This window comes from Parasteatoda tepidariorum, chromosome 4 (assembly GCF_982258835.1).
Source record: "Parasteatoda tepidariorum strain Cologne lab strain chromosome 4, Ptep-v5.0, whole genome shotgun sequence".
Lineage (NCBI taxonomy): Eukaryota > Metazoa > Arthropoda > Arachnida > Araneae > Theridiidae > Parasteatoda > Parasteatoda tepidariorum.
In genome coordinates this window covers 61,640,940-61,660,847 of record NC_141758.1, presented here as the reverse complement: position 1 = coordinate 61,660,847, position 19,908 = coordinate 61,640,940, and the positions used below count along the sequence as shown (strand labels likewise).

The 19,908-nt window shown below is 31.4% G+C and overlaps 2 protein-coding genes across 6 annotated transcripts in view; one reads left to right on the top strand and one right to left on the bottom strand.

The window, feature by feature from the left end:
* The first annotated feature begins 510 nt into the window (after positions 1-510).
* On the top strand, positions 511-1,749 carry LOC147810999 (uncharacterized). Its single transcript, XM_087162189.1, has one exon. It carries the CDS (start codon positions 511-513, stop codon positions 1,747-1,749), a length of 1,239 nt encoding a protein of 412 aa, XP_087018315.1.
* Positions 1,750-5,760: 4,011 nt separating this feature from the next.
* LOC107452189 (uncharacterized) overlaps positions 5,761-19,908 on the bottom strand; it is a 41,598-nt gene continuing 27,450 nt past the window's right edge. For 2 of the 5 annotated variants that reach the window (XM_087161229.1, XM_087161228.1), the window contains exons 2-4: positions 14,859-14,979; positions 13,174-13,980; positions 5,761-6,801 (exon numbers count right to left, since the gene is read on the bottom strand). In XM_087161229.1, the coding sequence (XP_087017355.1) occupies positions 5,809-6,801; positions 13,174-13,980; positions 14,859-14,915 (1,857 nt within the window). In that variant the 5' untranslated portion in view covers positions 14,916-14,979 and the 3' untranslated portion in view covers positions 5,761-5,808. Of the gene's footprint in view, positions 6,802-13,173; positions 13,981-14,858; positions 14,980-16,578; positions 16,902-19,908 lie in introns of those variants that run through there. The other 3 variants (XM_087161226.1, XM_087161227.1, XM_087161225.1) reach the window with 3 other exon arrangements.

The window sequence follows — 19,908 nt, the reverse complement described above, 5'->3', positions numbered from 1 at the left end:
TCACTATTGATAATCAAAAGTCTATATTGAATACTGGTCAGCTTTTGTATGCTGGCGCAGCCTTTGTTAATTTCTTTTCAAAGATTACAATGAATTTATCAATCATATTTCTCTGGTCTTCACTACTTTCACTCTTTTTGTGAAACGTTGTAACAGGTGGTTTATTTTAAAGATAAAACATGTGGCATTCACATTTTTCTTGATTTTTATTTTGGGCTTTTACTTCTTATCATTAGAGCCATCGACACAGTTTAGTCTGAAGCAAAGAGCTCCGAAGCAGTCCGTCTTCTATATATGCGACTAATATTTTTCGTCACGCGTGTGAACGTACTCAGTTTTTTTTCTTCTTATTTTAGATTATTTTAATTAGATTCACCAATGGAATTTATGCTTAGTGAGAGAGGAAAGCAATTAATTATTTTCGAAGGGCATAAATTTAGAAAAGATAGGGAGTGCTCTAAAGGTTGGAAATGGCGTTGTACGAAGAAAAATTGTTTAGCGAAATTATACATGGATGAACTCTCTACAACGATTCTAGAAAATGAAGCAGCTCATAATCATAGCCCCTCCAAAACTTTAAATCGGCAATATATCTTCAATAATTTAAGACAGAAGATAGATGACATAACCGATGCTCCAAGAAAAGTTGTTAGAAAGGAAATACGAGAAGCACCATTACATGTAGCTCAAGAGTTAACTGTGAAGGATGTTGAATACATAAAAAAAAGCCTATATTGTGCACGGAGAAAAAATTTACCTACATTACCACTTAATATAGCAGACGTACACGAATCAGTAAACCAATTAGATATAACATCTAATCTGGGTGAATCAATGCTGAAGGTGAATGATAGGATAAATAATATTATTATTTTCTCAACTGATTCTAATTTAAAGTACCTTTGTTCCCGTGCCAAAATATTTGTTGATGGAACTTTTAACTACTGCCCAAAATTCTTCTATCAGCTTTTCATCATACACACTGTGGAAAATGGACATTATATTCCATTAGTATTCTCTTTGTTAAGCAGCAAACAGGAAGTTACTTATACAAATATGTTCCAGCACTTAAAACAGCAATGTAGCCTGCTTAATTTACAACTGTCTCCAGAAACTGTTGCTGTGGATTTTGAGAGAGCAATTCACAATTCTGTGCTCACTGTATGGCCAGAAAGCAAATTAGTTGGATGTAGATTCCATTTGGCACAAGCTTGGTGGCGTCACATTCAACACTTAGGGTTAACGGCCGAGTACAAAGATAGAAATAGTTGCATTGGTCAATGGCTACGGTTACTATTTGGTTTGCCACTCTTAGACCCAGAGGATGCTGACGATGCATTTGCTTATGAAATAATGCCACATCAGCCAAATGATGAGAGAGTTGTAAAATTTACTGATTACTTGGTAAATAATTATATGGCTGATGATAGTCTATTTCCATTTTCTATGTGGGCTTCAGCATCTATTAATTCTGAACGAACAACGAATGCCTGTGAGTCATTTCACTCACACTTTGGGAAGAATTTCAATGCTCCTCATCCCAATATATTTGTTTTTATAGAAGTCTTGAAAAATGTTCAGATAGACGTGTACATTTCACGAAATAGTGTATCGAAAAATAAGCGAATTTCTAATACTTCTTACCGAAAAAGAAAGGAAATTGTTGAGAGACTAATGACTAATCTCGCCACAGGTGTAATTTCAAGATTACACTTTTTGAAATGCATCTCTTATTATTGTGGGATTTAGATGTTACCTTTGTTAGTAGTTCTAACATTCTTTTTTTCTTTCTCAGAAATTTTTAAACATTCTGTTACATACTTGTAATTTCTTATTCATTAAAATTGTTTCATTTTGTTAATTCATTAATTTGTTTAGCTCTAAATTGTTTTTTAGAATATAATATTTGTATGTAAATAATATAATTGTAAATTAAATAAATGTTAAGCAGTGTAGAAATTATTTAATAATCTGTTTTCAAATTTGTTATTAGGTATAATTATACAGTTAATTATTCACATTAAAATTTAAATGTTCAATTTGCATGTTTTACAGTTTCATAAAATGAAAACAAAGCCTTTTCTCAGAAAGTAACTATATAAGTCTAATAATGGTATATCAAATAGTTTTGACTTTGCATAATTTTATTTTGATTTCATAAATATACAATTGTAATTACTAGGTCCCATCCCGTTGTAGGAAGTTTGTTGTTGTTTACGCTCGATTTACCAGCCATATCACTAAACAGATGTGCAATCAAACTAGAAAGTGCTTATATGGTTAAATACTTTATTTAAGCATTGAACGAACTATTTTGAGCAAATTTCGAAACTTACTATGTTTTTTCTTCTCATATTTATGTACAGATATTTTTATTTCCCGATTTTCTCGCTAATTTAGTAAAGAACATTATTTATGCGATCAATTAATGGATACTTTCCTATTGAATTGAAATAATGCTAATTTTTTTTTCAATATGAAGAGGTCTCATATAGCACCCTACTACTTACTTCAAAAATCTTCTCAACATTTTTTATTTAAGGATAATTTAAGCTAAAGTTCATAGATTTTCATGAGAATAAAATCATTAACTTAAATATTTTCCAATAAAAATGGGTGTTTGTTTAATTTATAGGAGTAAAATAGTTAAATTTAACAGCTTTAAAAAGAAATTTTTTTAATCAATTTTGTTAACGTATCCTGGCATGTATAATACTGGCTTAACAAACTAATGCTTAGATACTTTTCTAAATATTATAACTTATATACTTTTATATGTATACTTTGTTATTTTAAATGTAAACCTTTCACTTAATTTATTATATATATATATATATATATATATATATATATATATATATATATATATATATATATATATATATATATATAATATATATATATATATATATATATATATATATATATATATATATATATATATATATATATATATATATAAATATATATATATATATATATATATATATATATATATAGAAAATCAAATTCCTACTACGAAGTTACTGTAAGTAAATTAAAAAGAATTTGTTAACAATAATTTCGAATGAGAAAAAATGTACGAAATAATTCACCTTTATTTTAAAGTTTTTCTTTAAAAACACATAAATTAAATTTTAAAAAAATATACTAGATTTCTAAGTTTCTGATTGCTTCTGTCAGGATTGGCAAAAATTATTTGATTTTAGTCATGAATTAAATCCTGATTAAATCATTACAATTTTTTTAAAAGAAATCACTAATTTAAATCAGTTTAATTTAAAAAAAAAAACATTAACTTAAACAAGCATAATTTTATAGCATTAATTATGAATTAATTTTTAAAAAAATTTTTAATTTAAGTTTTAAATATTTTCATACAGTATAATTAATAAATACATTCTTAAATGTGGGAATTTTTAAAAGTCTGATTTAATTGAAAATGTATGTTTACTAAGGAAGCTATTTTTTTTACTACGGAATAATAAAAGGCATATGCATTGAAATCATTATGTTATCCCTTTCATTATAAAATGCATTGATGTGAATCAATAGAGATTTTTTTTTAAATTAATAAATAATTTCAACAAAATGATTAAAAAATATTAATTGAAAAAAGTATAATTTAAAACATTTTTTTACTAAGAAATTTGATGTGGATTGAAAGATTTTTCTACTAAGAAATATCGAAAGGGATATTCATGTAAATTATTATGCTTCAAAATCTACACTTAAATAAGAGTGATATGAAATCTTTAAATGTAATTTTCCATTTAATATGTTTAAAATAATTTTCAAAAAGCATATTTCAATTATATCCATTTATTTTTTTGCTTATTAAAATGCAATGCTTTTATATCTTATTGAATACAGAGTTAGAGTGTGTCAAGACTTCCTCAAACCAGAACTTTACTTTTTATTAGATGTCTAGTTGACAAATTGTCACCCGGTTTTTAACAATTATCACCAAGTTGAACCTGAGAAATATAACTATGATTTTTTTTTCTTAGCGCAGTGATTAGTGTGTAATAATATAATAATTTTATCCATTTTTAATAAGAAATATTAACTATTTTACTTCTATTTTTAAACAGTAGTATTATTAAATAATTGTATCAGATGCTTTGGATGGTAAATTTTAAAAAATCCAATTAATTTCATTCGAACAATAAAAAATTCAATTTAAATTAAATATGTACGATTTTGGAGTAAAAAAAATAATGATTGCCAACCATGGCTTCTAGTCAGAGTTGTAGTCATAAACTTTTTAGTTCAAGAACTGCAAAAATTCAAACATTTCATGTTTATATATTTTTTCAAAAGTAATATGCAGAAATTTGGTTAGGATAGATTGGTTAAAACTGGTTTAAAATTCAAATTACTAAATATATTCTAAATTTGCATGTAAAAAATCATTTAAATTTTAAATTATAAAATATATTAAATAAATTCAAATTATTAAATATTAAAGTAAGGTTTTTTCAATTTAATTAAAACTTGATACTGCAACCTGAACTTTTACTTTTAAACCAACTTAAGACGACAAGTAGGCAACAAATGTATATTATTTTCAACTTTTTAACCAATATTCTTGAAACAATTGCATAGGTCTAATTAAAATTTTGACCGATTTTCGAAACTTTGAAAGCTATATGTAACTTAAAAATGAACTATATTTTTTTTCATAGTTTAAAAATAGTTTGTATTTTAAAATTACAGAAGTATTAAAATTTACAAGCCAATAAAAAATTCCTTTTAAATGAAAATTACTAAAAGATGGAGGAAAACTTATTGACAAATCCCCCCCCCCCTCAGTACACTAGCTTCTGGCGAACAATATTGGCGAGACGATGCTTTTATCAGAAATTGTTTTACAGCATGAATGAAGTTGGAGGGATGGGCATAAGGGTTGCCTTTAGCGCAGTCCACCATTCTTTCTTAGAGGGGGATAAGATGTTAGCAGCGCAGTCCACCATATTTTAGAAAACCATTAGCGCAATCAGGTATCACCGGTGCATTGAGCCCTTTCCTTCCCCTTCTTAACGACATGGACAAAGATATTGTCTTTATTCTTAGAAAGAGTAAGAGAAAACGTGAGAAAAAGGCATTTCTAGCTAAATACTTTTAAAACACCCTGGATTTTTCAAGTTGACAGAAATTTCCGGGGTTTTGTCTGCTGTTTCACAAGATCAGAGCCGCGGGCACCATCCTTTTTTTGTGCCTTTTCATAGTGTTAGTAACGGCATGCTCAAACAGACAACAGACTTGATACTTTTCTGGGTGAATACTCGGAATCGAGTCGGAATGAGACACCCCTCTAACCCCCGTTAACGACGGGCCTGAGCGTAGCTGTTTGTAATTAACGATTATAATAGAAAGCTCTTGAGAAATTAGGTACTTAAAAATATTTTTTCTTACTTTTAAGGGTTTTGGTAACAATTTATAAATTTTTTCGTATGGAACTGGAGAGCCGCAGCTTTACATCAAAAGAGCCACCTGTGGCTCGCGAGCCGCAGGTTGCCGACCCCTGACCTAGACCGATAATCACCCCTTTTAACCACAAATTGAAGCAGAAGGGGGAAAGCATACCTTTTTTGTCCGACCCTCGACACTTTTGGTAGCATCTTTCTAAAATGTGGCTGCCGCTTGAAGTAAGAAACTAAGAGAGAGGGGAAACGCCAGGAGGGTTAAAATAGACGATTTAGTCGCCAATGGCAGTCCTATATTCATAACAACAACAACAAAGTTCAATATCCAGAGTATTGTTACATACAGAAATTTCTTTTTATTACAGTGTCATACTACAGCTCAAGAGAAATAACAAAGTTGATAAAGAAATTTATTTATCTTTAAACAATTTAGGGTTTGAGAACACTTAGCCCACCACAGATGTGATTCAGGCATTGTAGATGCGCCATCCTCTTCGAGGTCATCGTGTTCCTCGTAATCAGTGATATAACCCTCATCATCCTCATCTTCCTCATTTTCCAGATAAGCCCGAAATTCAGCATCTTTACACATATTATCAATATCCCTATCTAATTTCTCGATGCACAAATCTATCCTGTTCATATCAAAACGTTTTAATGGAGTTTCATCAACAGGAAATGAATCAAAAAAATCTCTGAAATACTGAAGGGAGGATCTTCGTAACAACAAAAAACTTTTTATCTTACCGTGCGGATGATTATCATCGATTCTATATAAAAAATTTTCAATATGTGTAATAGCCTCTACCATCAAGAATCCAATTTTTTTCTTCTCTTCGTCGAAGATATGCAGTTGGTATTTTTGGAGGAATGCTTCTAGAAGGTCTGCTGTACAGCTCCTTGTAATATGCATTAAAGTAGTAGAAATGTTTTCTAAAGCATTAAAGTTTCTGTCACGCCAATTATAACCATGAAGATTACTAAGACTATAACCATACAAATTAATAAGACGTTCGAATTCTTGTATGACATGCATTAAATAATCTTCTGAATTCTGTTTTCCACAGTCAAAATTATCAATACCCGATAGAAATCGAGATATAAACTCACTTACTTCTTTTAAATCATGAGTTCTATTCTTTAGGGACATCAGGATAAATTTATTTATGTTATATTCAGGCTTTTCAGTATGAATTATGTCTTTAAGACGATTCATAATTAAATCACTATTTAAAGATTTTTTTTTCGTATCCGAATTAAGTTTATTCATAGAGTTAAGCAATTCACAAAACTTCCAGGCATTGTTACTACTCTTGGTGTCTTTCAAGTGTTGCAGGAGTCTCTCTTTTCTTGACATATAATAAAAATTCACCTAAAAAGAAACAAAAAATAGTATAAAAATAACGACTGTCTAAATTACAGATTTTCTTCGTTGGAGTGGTGTTTTGAAATTTTGTGAAAAATATTTAAGTTAAAAATTGAAAAACTTATTTCGAGGAAATAAATAATTTTGTCGCAATTTGAGCATGTCAAAAATTAGTTTCTCAAGATTATGTCTATAAAAAATGCCGTGATTTTAAAAGAAAGAAAAATAGAAATTTAAAAAATACTTTTAATGATTAAATCCAAAAATATAATAAGAAAAATGAAGAAAATTGTAGTACACACACTCCTACATAATTGAAAACACGAGGAGAGGAAAGGGTAAAAAGCATGGAACCGGTTTTCTCCCCAGATGGCGCAATCGAGCGTTGCTATCGCGAATACTTACAAAGGCTTTGACACCTTATAAGCATAAGAAAAGTTTAACATTTTTATGTATTGAAGATAAGAAATTGGTGTTCAGGTAATGTAGGGGCATTGTAGGGGGTGTTTAGTTTTAAATATAATCAATCATGAATGCCTTTACCCATTCACCCTCAAATGTATGAGGATTTTTCAGATGTAGATGGAGCTTGATATTGGAGCTCTCCATAGCCATTCATCTGGAGTGGTGGCGGTGACTATGGTTACGAGGTTCAACTACTATTTCAAGGGAAAGTTGGGTCATTATTTAAGACAGTTTTTGAGCCGGCTGGCAGGAGAAAGAGAATCAAGGAAGATAGATGCTCCCCTCTTTAAAATGCACTATTTCTTGTTTCCATACAAGCAGACGGCCTTAGACTTCGTGGCGAGGGGAGTTCTTTCTATAGACAAACTATATAAGTGAAATTTGATTACTAAAGCATGACATATCCAAGAGGTCGTGGGTTCGATCTTCACCGGCCGTAGACTCCCCGTGTAGTAAATGGTGACTGATGCACGTTAAATCTGTCGAGTCTCAAAGTCCTCCATGTTCCCACAACAAATCAATACCTCTGGGGGTACTGATCCAGGAGTTTCCTTGTCTTCTGGATTGGTTCAAAATTACAAAGCTACGGAGTTGAACGTAAGTAGTCGTAAACCCATGAAATTGGGTCGGCTGTTCAACGACGGTTATAAAATAAAATAAAATCATTGAATTTAGGCTGGGATAGCCTGGTCGGTAGGGCGCTGGGCCCATATCCAAGAGGTCGTGGGTTCGATAAATGATTTCCACAAAATAGGATGGTTTCAGTGATTGGAGTAATATTTTTTCTATTTTCTAATTTTCTTCTGCTTGCTGCACTGTCAACTTGTTCATCCACTGGTTTCATCTTTCCAAGTAAAATATTGTTTAATGTCCCAGCAGTTTCGATCGATTTTTTGTGATAAAGACATTTCTCGTGTTCAGAAAATCGCTCTACAGCATTTTGCCAGTTGTCAAATTTTACATTGCACAGTTGGCCTAAAGGTTGCTTTCCAGAACCGGCACCACTTGGGGCGAAAAGTACACAAAATTTGCAAAAAGCACCACCCTTAACCTCTGAATATGCAAGCCATTTCCAGCGATAAAGCCATTTGTACTGAAATTTCAATTTTCTTTTTCCTTTTTCAGGAAAAACAAATGCTGGATTGGGCTCCCAAACATTTTCAAGTATATCCAGTTTTTTATCCTCGCATGTATTATCTTCTGAAAAAAGTCCAATGCCATATGTGTGGTTGTAACACTTTGAGGGCCGCTTTCACATTCATCAGATTCTGTTACGCTAGAAACATTTTCTTCAACGGAAGTATTACATTTTTGTTCAACAGAAAAACTTACATTGGTACTAGATGCTGTCACCTCACTAATTTCATGTCGTGATTTTTTCTCAAAGTAATTAAAAATTGTTAAATTCTTGCGTTTTGACATCCTAAAGATCCAAGAACAGCAAAAATATATACATATATATTGGCACAGAAATATCCTCTAAGCTACGATCTCAAAGTTTTGAGCTGGAATGAATAACTTCAACGAGCACAGTGTCTCCAAAACAAAACAGATTTAGAAACAAGCTCCGAAAGACAAGCAGCAGAGATAACTCTTAGTCTGACTAACTAACTCCACTGTACTCCGTTCCCCCTTTCATATAATTTTTTTTACCGCATCTACAAAATTCTCGAATTGTCTCAAAGACGACAGAACGTGTAGGATTCCAGACCTCGCGAATGCCAGCCAGTCTCGAAAACTATCGCGACTGGCAGGACAGAAAGGAACCAGCGATCGGGGCTCGCCCGTAACAGTATCACGTGAATTTGATTTCAGAAGTACAACCCTATTATAGTAAATGTTTTTTCAGTATTCTGAGAAATACCGTGAGAAAAAAAAAGTAGGCATAAGGCAAATAAAAATATATAGTCTTAAAAAATAATAACCAGCATAATTTCTACAGAAACTTTTGTTTATGTGTGTATTATTTTGTAAATTCACTTTGTCTGAGCTCAAAGGGGGTGTTTAAACCCCTAAACCCCCCCTTGCGTATGCCCTTGTCCACAACCCAATTAAATTTTCACTTTAAGAAGACAACAAAAATGCATTGATAAAAACATGTACCGATACATTTCTTTTTATTAAAAAAATTTTTTTTCACTAATTTACGAAGCTCGGAAAATTTAATATTTCATCATTTGTCAATTTGAACTCTATTTTCAAATGACAAACTACAGTACGGAAAAACAATTATATGGAATGATATGACATATAACTGATCTCCTCCATAAAGAGATTTTAAAAATTGCCTCATCCTATCCTTTAAAAAATATATATTTACCGTGTAACATAATTACTGGTTATACACTTATATTTATAATTGAATCCATTAAGATGTGAATTGAATATTCAACATTTTTTTTTCCTTTCAAAAGTCCTCTTTTTCTAAAAATGACTTAGGTTACTTGCCCCTCTTCTTAACGCCATCACTCTGTAAGTACCCATTAATGTTAGAGGATAAGATAATACTGAAAAGAATCGATTCGTGTCACAAAACAGTTCTTTTAATGTAAAAGATATAAAATCGCTCAAATGAGCCGAACAACCAGCTCAAAGAATCATTTAAATACTGTAATGTTAAAGAATAAAAAATTATACTTACCTAAATTAAATAAATTTGAAAAAAAACTAACTTTTCATAACAAAGTAAAATACAAAATACCCCTATAAAATCGTATGGCTTAAAATGAAATCTTTCTTCGAATAATCGTTTCTTTAATTTATATTTTCTTTTCATTGATCAATTGAGTTTAGAACGAAAATTTAAGATAACAGCGATTGTGCAGCAATCGAAAAGTAGCAGTAGGTCTACTAAAAATAATTGACAAGAATCGTTAAATCCATACAGAAAAGAAAAAGGGATTGAAGTAATGCAGAACGAAACGATCTCTAAGTAGCAAAGTCTCACTGAAAATAAGTTACAAGAAACCCGACAATTACTCCCGACGAAATAAAATGCAAAATGACTTAAGTCCCATTGAAATAAATCTTCAAAAATCGCAAAATACCAAAGAAAAAAAATGGTCATAAAGAAACTATGCATTCATATTACAAAGCTGATCCTCGCACAAAACCGGGAGTTCTGAAACAATTCGCTCCTCGTCATTCAATATCACGAAACTAACATCGTCATAGCTAAACGCTATCTACATTTCTGCAGCTAGACGAAATCAAAATCGTCAGTGCGGTAATAGCATTAGCGTAGTCAAGGATCCTTGCATATTAAATCATTAAACCGCGATTGTAGTCTTATACGGGCGGCTGAAATCAGATTTCTGATGCATCGCCTAAAACGAAAGTCACTATATCGGACTACCGATATATGCGTTAAATTGATATTTCGCGATACATCGATTTATCGTCCATTCCTAACTATGCTCGAATTATCACTGAGCACTACGTAAGTGTTAGCGAGGAGACTGAAAAGTAAGGTTCATTTTTGCAAAAAAGACTTCGCCAAGTGTAAAAAAGTCTCCCAATAGTAGCCTATTCCTGAAAATAGTTGCTTTTTTAGCCTTTTCAGGCAAAAAAAGTCGCCATTTTCGCCTAAGGTCGAAAATAGTAGCAAATAGTCGCATTTAAGTAGTCTGTGGCAACCCTGCTAAGAGAGCAAACAGTTCATTAACTCAACTTTTTTTTCCCTATTTCAGTTTATTCTCATCCAATCAGAGGTTCGCATTCATATTTCAATTTATTATCCTATCAGCGCAACAATTTCATTTTCTGTAGCTTTCACTTCTTGGTTTTGAATAATCGATAACATGGAACTCCGCTTTGCTTTATTTTTACAGAAGTTTAAAAATTGATAACAGATTCTAGTGGAGAAAAATACGCTCTTTAATACTAAAGTACTAAAAAGTAAAACCTGTGCTTTACAGCTTTAATTTATTTTTATTTAAAAGGAAGAACTGAAACTGTTGAAGAAAGCTTTTCAGTTGTCGTTGCGATCTTTAAAATAACTGTATATCAATAGAGTTAACTTTGTAAATGGAAGAAGAAAAAAAAAAAGGGGGGTAATACAATAGAAATTGTACTTTCAATAACACAAAGTTATTGTTTCGTCTTGACCTATAAATTCAATATATTACTTTTGATAAAATAATGTTTAAAGATATAATTTTCATTGGTTAAAACTCAATTAAATTGTAAATCAGTGGTTTCCAACTGGCGTCCCGGGGGCCGTATCCGGCCCGCGGAGCTTTTTTTGTGGCCCGCGAACTAAAATATATTAGTTGTCATTTTTTTCGGAAAATTTTCGTAAAAAATATATATGGGTTTAAAATACTTTTCTCGTTAATGAAAACCTAATTACTTCGTTTCTGTGAAATTTATCATGCCAACGGTGCAAAAAAAAAAATTATTTCTCAGGTTTTGCATCCAAGAAAATATTTATTCAAATACAAAAATGATCGTGTAAGGTGCTCTTATTCATTTCATTTTTTTTTGTATTTTGTGAATATAATTTAGCATGTGCGTATCAGAAATTTTCTCGAAGAAATTCTCCGATTTAACTTTTTGAAATCACTCATTTCAGACGAAAATATTTACACACACATTAGTAAATTTTAAATTTCAAAATGTAAATATCTATTCTCTGGTGGTTGCAGCAGACAAACCTTAATTTTGTCATTGAACATTTTGTGTGCTACTATGTAAGTTTTAATACCAACATTTTCAAAGTTTTATATCGTAACAATTAGATATCTGTTGCACATTAATTGTTTAATACATGGGTGCACATTAAAGTTAATGTAGGCCGAATTTTTTAATATGTAATTAAATATTTTTTAAAATCAACTTCTTAGTAAGATCATAAAAGATCATAAATAGTAAGATCATAAAAGAGTCCTACTTAAAATTTAAAATTTTGATAAAGTTGCGGTCCGCCATTTGATTTGCGTTTTTAATTGTGGCCCCTGGCTACATGTAAGTTGGAAACCTCTGTTGTAAATTATCCCCAAGGTAAATGATTAATTTAATAGTACTTTTTCGATAATTGTTTATCAACCAAACCTTTTATTTATTAACAACTAATGGTTAGCTTAATTGAAAAAATTGCTGTAATAATTATTTTACAGTCTGGGACTAAGTTGCATAACTGATTATAACTACGTGACACTATGTTTTCGCTGGCAGGCTTAAAGACCACCTACTCTGTATGAATTATTTGGTTTACTAAAGCTCGCAAATCAAGTGTCTTAAGATTTGTCTAGGGGGAAAAACCGATTATTAATTTTATATTAGTATTAGTTTTGATAGATAAAGTCTAGTTCGTTCACCAGGAGTTGACACTTGTTGCTCCATCATCTCCTCGGACGAAGAATTCATTTCAGAGCGGGAGTAAGCGGGAGTACCAAACACTAACAGTGAATTCTTTTTAAGTCACTTACTTCACTTTATCATCTGACCTTTTTGTTACTCTATCTAATTAAATATATTTTAAATTTAAAAACGGCTGGGTGCCCAGCAAAATGTTTTAAAAAGGACAAACTTTTCACTCAAAAGGGAGAAATATCATCAGATTTATGAAATATTTAATGTTAAAAAAATGTACATAAAGAATGCGAAATAAATATTTTTGTTATACGATCGCCAAAATAACAACTTTTTTCAAGATTGTTCACATCCTTCTCTCAAAAATAGCGAAATAGCATCGTCGCGTCTGATGAAGGCGGAGCCAAGTCCCGACTGCTGGTGAACGAACTATCAAGACAAAAATGTTGTATAGAGAGGCGAAATATGTAACGAGGGGCTTTACAGAAGGTAAAGCTTGACTATCCCTACCCCTAAAAACGGTACACGGTACACGAAATATCAATGTTCAAGAACATAGTCACTTTTTAAAGAAAAAATTACAAAAAAGTTCATATTTACCACGTCCAAAAAATTGTAGCAATCTCTAAACTGTCGCAAATAAAACTTTTCGAGATCAAAATCATCTCTATCAATAGCAAGCGAAGATCTTCGTGCCAATAAACATTTCTCTATAATAGATTTTGAGGCACTGTTCAGTAGTAACAACCTAGTTGAAATTAGTGAAACAGCATCAGACATTAAAGCTTCGATTTCTCTATTATGATCATCAGAATGCTTACCTTCCTCAAAAATTAGATTGGTAACTATTGAATGCAGATAACAGATTGAATGCCGAATAGAGATTGTTCCATCATTTAAAATATTTCCCTCATAATGATCAAATAATCTAGCTTCAACCAATTTTAAAGCTCCTCGTGTATCTAAAATCCCATTAAGATTTAACTTATTTGCATTTCTAAAAAAGCATTCAACATCACTTATAAAATATTTTAAGTATTCTTTTGAACTCTGGCTCTTGGGATTCAGGAAATTAACCGTATCAATACTAAAAAGAAGTGAAATAAGCTGCTGACGTGTCTCATTAGAGCTATTTCTAAGTGCTTTTAAGATCGTATCAATTAGAATATATTCAGGCTTATCTTTATGAATGACTTCTTTTAGCTCACAGATAATTGAATGAGCTTCTAACTCATCTTTGTTCAGGGAATATTCTACGGGAGGGTGAAGAGAGATACAATTAGATTCTTGAGTGACTTCTTTAGCGTTTATGAGAATACCACAGAATTTTTGAGCTCTGTTGTTTTCCTTGATAACTTTTAAGGTCTTCTGAAACTTCTCCTTAAGTCTCATATGAGAAAAACATACCTATATAGAATAAAATTACAATTAAGACCTGGTAATACTTGTCAATGAAAAGTTTAATGATATTTTTTGCCCTGAATTATCCGAGGAAGATTTATTGCATTAAAATAGCTGTAAAATTTAAACCAAAGTTACACCTTCAGAAAAAGTTGAGATTTGTGTAACGTTATTTTAAGTCTATAAATGTTCATATTTCGTTATTATGGTAATTAAATTATGAATTACGAGAATGAACTCTTTCTTTATGCGCCATTATATTTGAAAGTGCAATTATATTAACTCCATTTATAAAACGCCATTACAATGTAGAAAGCGCCGTTACATTGAAGAAAACACTATAACACTAAATAGAGCCGTTACTTCCTACATCAGAAAGCCTCCACACGGTTTCTTGCAAGCAGTCTGCGCAGAGCACTTAAAAAGTCAACCACTTGTGCGCATGAACCCAAATTCTATTTTAAAAATACTTGAGAGAAATTTATCATATATATCTTAGAACTGAATCTATAGTGGTTGACAAGTAAATAAAACAAACCAATTATATTCATAAATGAAAAAATATTTTAGACATATATTTGCTACCACTTTCTAATTTTTAATAGATTTCATATTAAATTGTTCTTTCGCTACTTGGTTTGCTTTCCTAGTGGTCTGATCAGACTACCTACAAAAAACCGTATGGAGGCTTTCAGTTATAGAAGGCGTTGATAGAGCACCTTTATGTTGAATTCCATTTTTCATATATCGAGATGGGCCGGGAATTTCCCCCCCCCCCTCTCTTTTATGTGCTTAAGTTAGGTCCATCTTGAGCAGATTCATTATCGTTACTAGGTTTACTAGTACAAAGATCCTAAATTACTTAACAGTAGAAATCTACTTACTCTGTTGTTCCAAAAATGCCATTTAGGGAGAATTTGCAGAATGGCCTGACGATACATCGTATATAACTTCAGATAAATTTTCCACACAACTTTTTCACTAAACCAAGTATACACTAGTTTTCTAAATAGAAAAAAGATTTATTAGTAAGCAAACACTATGTAGAAATTACAAGACTTTATAGCCTTACCTTATTAATTTGTAAAGTAAACTCTCGATCAACCAGATTATCCCGAATGATACGTAAAATTGCGGCAACTAAAATTTACGCCTACCTTGAATTACATTATGACAAATTATACTTGATGAATTGGCGCAGAAACAATTTAACTAATAATCTTTAAATGCATTTTAGACAAAGTATTTTTTCTCTGTTCCAATTAATCAAGAGAATTGTGTTAATAAAAGTGTAGGGAAGGCAAGGTTAGTCTGGTTGGTAAGGCACTGGACCTATGTCCAAGAGTTCGTCGGTTCGAACCCTGCCAGCCGAAGACTCCCCGTGCAGTAAATTGTGACCGTTGTACGTTAAATCTGTCGAGTCACAAAGTCCTCCATGTTCCCAAAACAAATTAAACCTCTGGGGGTACTGATCCAGGAGTTTCCTTGTCTTCTGGATTGATTCAAAATTACAAAGGCTACTGAGTTGAACATTAGTAGTCGTAAACACAAAATTGAGTCAGCTGTTCAACATTATTAAATCTAACATTATCATTAAAAAGCATTATTAAATCTTAAATTTTGTAAATTATTATATCATACTTAAATTGCGTTGCGTAAAAATAAATTTTATTTTAAGCTCTTGAGAAAAATACATTTTTGCTAAATTAAATTTTATGCAATTAACCATTAATTATCATTTAAAAGTTAATTTACTAAAGTTAATTTGAATAAAATATCATTTGAGAACCAGATTCGGAGCATGTTAAGAAAAATAAAATTAGTAATCATAAATCATATTAAGAATCAATATAAAATCATCAATGCTACAATTAAAATATACCCCGAGTTGATTTTCAACACTACTTCTTTATGTGACGTTCGTTACATTAACAGGGGTCTGTCCAGACATTTTGTGAAAGGTCCGTTTTTCGTGAAATTGTGAAAAAATTACTCACATTCTTTCAACCAGGGTCCGCTTTAATGAATTTGTGCAAATAGGGTCCGTTATTGCAAAAATAATTTTTTTCAAAGAGTTTTTAAATTGTAAAGACATACAAGATTATGCTCAACACTGTAAAATTGTAATTAAAAAAATTAAATTTTAAAAAATAAACAACAATTGCTCCTTCTAAATTAGAGATGCAACATACAAATGTTTGGTATTTAGCCTATACTGCTGAACGCAGAATATTCATTTCGGACGAATAATGGAAGAATCGTCTGCCGAAGACAAAACTTAATTCGTTTACATCCATCTTTCTTGTTTTCTGCCCTGGAAAGGGTTTATTCGATTACAAAATAATAATGAAGATAAAAAAATTTGTGAAGGGTCCGATTAAAAGAAAATTCATTTTGTGAAGGGTTTGTTTAAATTAAAATATTTTGTGAAGGGTCCGTTTTTATGAAAAGATATTTTGTGAAGGGTCCGTTAACGGACCCAAATTTCTTCTCAACAGACCCCTGATTAATCATTTACTTTTTCAAAGTAAAATCAGTAGATAAAATATTAAGATACACATGATTATACAAAAGATATAAAAGGCAAAAATAATTTAATAATACCTGGAGTGGAGTGAGTTAAAAAAATATGTGCACGTGGGAAAAAAAAAACTAAATAATTATCGTGTTTTCCATTACTTGTTAGATCAAATTTAGAAAAACATTATTATTCATTAAAATTTTGAATTACCTAGGCATTTACTAAAGAAGAATTTAAAAAAATAAATTAAAGTAATTTACGCTTCGGCGGCCTCTGAAATCGCCGGTGGATCCACCGCTCACGACCTGTTCACGTACAGCTCTCGCTTTGGACTGCTAGGAAAAAGAGGGCAGGCAGCCTACTACAAATTTTTGATTGGTCTAACACGTTGCTGCATCATGCTTTAGTTGTCGAACGGGTTGCATGCGTCAGAGGGGGAGAAGTATCTCTAAAATGTAAAAGTTAATTATCCACTCTAAGCAAAAATATTCTGTCACTCCATTACTAGAATAATACAAAAAGTTTATTCTTGATTACCACACATTATTTTAACTCTGCGAGGTTTAGAAATTTAGAAACTAGTGGCATATATGGCCTGCCGATATAACATGAGCAAATTTATATCTGGCAATTAGATACTTAAACTTCATGAAGATGATAACAGGTACCGAAACATGTGGCCTAAGACGTCATTGTCAGCTAATTTATAAGCAAAATGGTGCGTTAAAATTTAGCTTCTTTACCTGTTAAGAATGTTAATTAACATGAAGTTAATTAAATAGAACGTCGTATTACACATCGAATTTGTTGAAATATATTTCTTTCTAGTTTACTTCTTTCACTCAACTTTGAGTTATTATATGTTTATCTATTGTATTGTAAGCATAATATATTGCATTGTTACTTTGATGCAAAATTATTCTGTTTATGTTGTACATGGCTTTGTGTCTGTTATTGTATTAAGTAAGAAATACGTAGAAGAAGAATTGAACTCTTTGTGAAAGGAAGAATGTGTCACCTGAGAAAATCAATACTCGACGGGCATGGCTTAATCGAAATAGAATGGAAAGGACAGTTGCAAACATAAGCAAATGCCTCATTTCATTGACCAATCAGATTGAGACACATACGATGCGTCACTTTCCGTGCGGTTATATCATTGAACTTTAACCAATACTTATTACGACTTTTCGCTAGTGATTCGCTCTAGTCTCACTTTCTCGATTATTAAAATCGACTTATCTGCCTGCACAAGTAAAATCGAAAACCTACACTGGCATTAGACTTATCCTCAATGTTGGTAAGAACAGAAAAAAAATCTTCGTAAAACGGGGTAATAAACGCACACCAAACAGGTTTAGCACGGTAATTAGCATGATTTTTACCCTCTAAATATAAAAAATATTCCCCCCTGTTTTCTAAAGGGAAACATTTTTCCCACCCTCAGAAATTTTTTTTATTGTTTCTGCTATCTGTAAACATCCTAAAAGCGTACATAAAAGTAGTACTAAAACAAGAATTCATAACGTAGTTCAAATATCTTTTATTAAACATTGCAGTATAATATATGATCATTTTAATAACTTAAGTTCTAAAATTTTTTGCAAGGATCAAAATTTATTTCATATTCCTAATAGAACATATTTTGTCCTTTTTAACTCTTTTTTTCTGCCATAGAGCCCTATTATTACTCCTTTATACTACTTAATATAAAAAGTATGACAAATAATAAGATACTGTTCAAAATGCTTATATTAGATTTAGAAAAAATATGTTTGTAACAGGTTAAATATTACTAGCTTTTCGCTGTTGCAAAAAATTTTTTTGTATGTTTAAGTGACCCAATATATACTAAGCAAACAATTTGTACGTGTTATGTTTAAGTAAGCAATGTGTTGTCATTCCCAGGAAAGGATTGCTACGAAGTCTTTTTCTTTTTAATACCGCCTGATGGCGTTCGTTTCAAATTTGTATGTATTTGTTTGCTCTTTGTTAATAAACCTTTACTTTCTGTTTGAGTCTCGATCTCCACGGACTACAGTTGGTAGCAGAGCGTGGTTCTGAGCAGTAAAAATTTTCACTAAGTTTCGTCGTGATTTACATCTTGAGATTCCGAAATGAATAGGGATCTGCCGAGTATTCCGCTGTTTAACAGTGACAACTTCTATCAGTGGTACATTAAAGTTAAGGCTTTGCTAACACTCAAGAAAATTGTAAGTGTCCTTACTGAAGAGGGCCCCGTTGATCCAAAATTGCGGGACACTAAACAATGATGATGCTGTAGCGTACATTCAACTTTCTGACGACCAAAGTCTTTCGCCAACGATGCAAAAATTCAAAGCACATTTACTGGTAAAACCGAAGATCCCAAAATCGATGCAAGTAACGAAGTAAAAAACCTTGAAATGAAAGAAAATGTCTCAGACTATATTGCAAGATCACGTGGACTTGAAACGAAATGTTCGTCACTGGGACTGGAAATTTCAGAAAGAGAATTTGAAAAACCCTACGTGAAAAAACAAATAGATGGAATTTTAGAGAGAAGAAGAAAACAGCGTATTAAAATGATATTTCTAGAAGCATTCGGACATAAATATGGAAATAGAAGCACGAAGAAATGTTGCCATAAGACTGCTATTTCCAAAACAAGAACGAGGGAAGTCAAGACCCTCAAGAAAAAAGAACATTTTCGAACTATAAATTGGGCATGAACAAAACGCTCATTGTGCATTGCATTTGAAAATCAAGATAAACATTGTAGTGATACCGCTGAATCACGTAAATTCTAGTGCTACAGGTAAAAACAAAACTATTTTCATTCTGGATTCACGCATAGTAAAAGACTTATTTGAAAACATAAGTCATGTTAATGGAAAAATACAATTAGCAGGTAAGAAGACAAATTTTATTTCTAAAGGTATTTTAAAAGCTACTACAACAGCTGATAATTACAGAAAAAATCTATCAATGTATATATGATGTTATATATGTACCAGAGTTACGAAACAATTTAATATCTAAATTAATTGATAAAGGTTATAAAATTGAATCTAATGGTAATGATATTTTGATTTTAAGTAATGACAATCGCATTGTTTTAAAAGCTGTAAAGTAAACAATCATTTTGAAATTTTAATGGAACCGTGTGATAACATTTAACCTAATTTGTTTGATTATAATGATGTAAATAATTCTGAGTTAGAATATAATGAAGTAAGTAATTTAGATACAGTTGAACTCGTTTATAACGAGCATAAAGGGACCGTAACATTGTACTCGTTAAATCCGAGTGCTCGTAATAAACGGGTCCTTTAGGCAGGCGTGCAACCAGAAGAGGGGGGGGGGGCTTTGGAGGTCAAATGATTGAGTTTACTTAAAATTTAATTAATACTTACTTACTTTATTTACATTAA

Excerpts from the sequence above, each read along its gene's own strand:
- LOC147810999 (XM_087162189.1), top strand. The coding sequence starts at position 511 with ATGGATGAACTCTCTACAACGATTCTAGAAAATGAAGCAGCTCATAAT.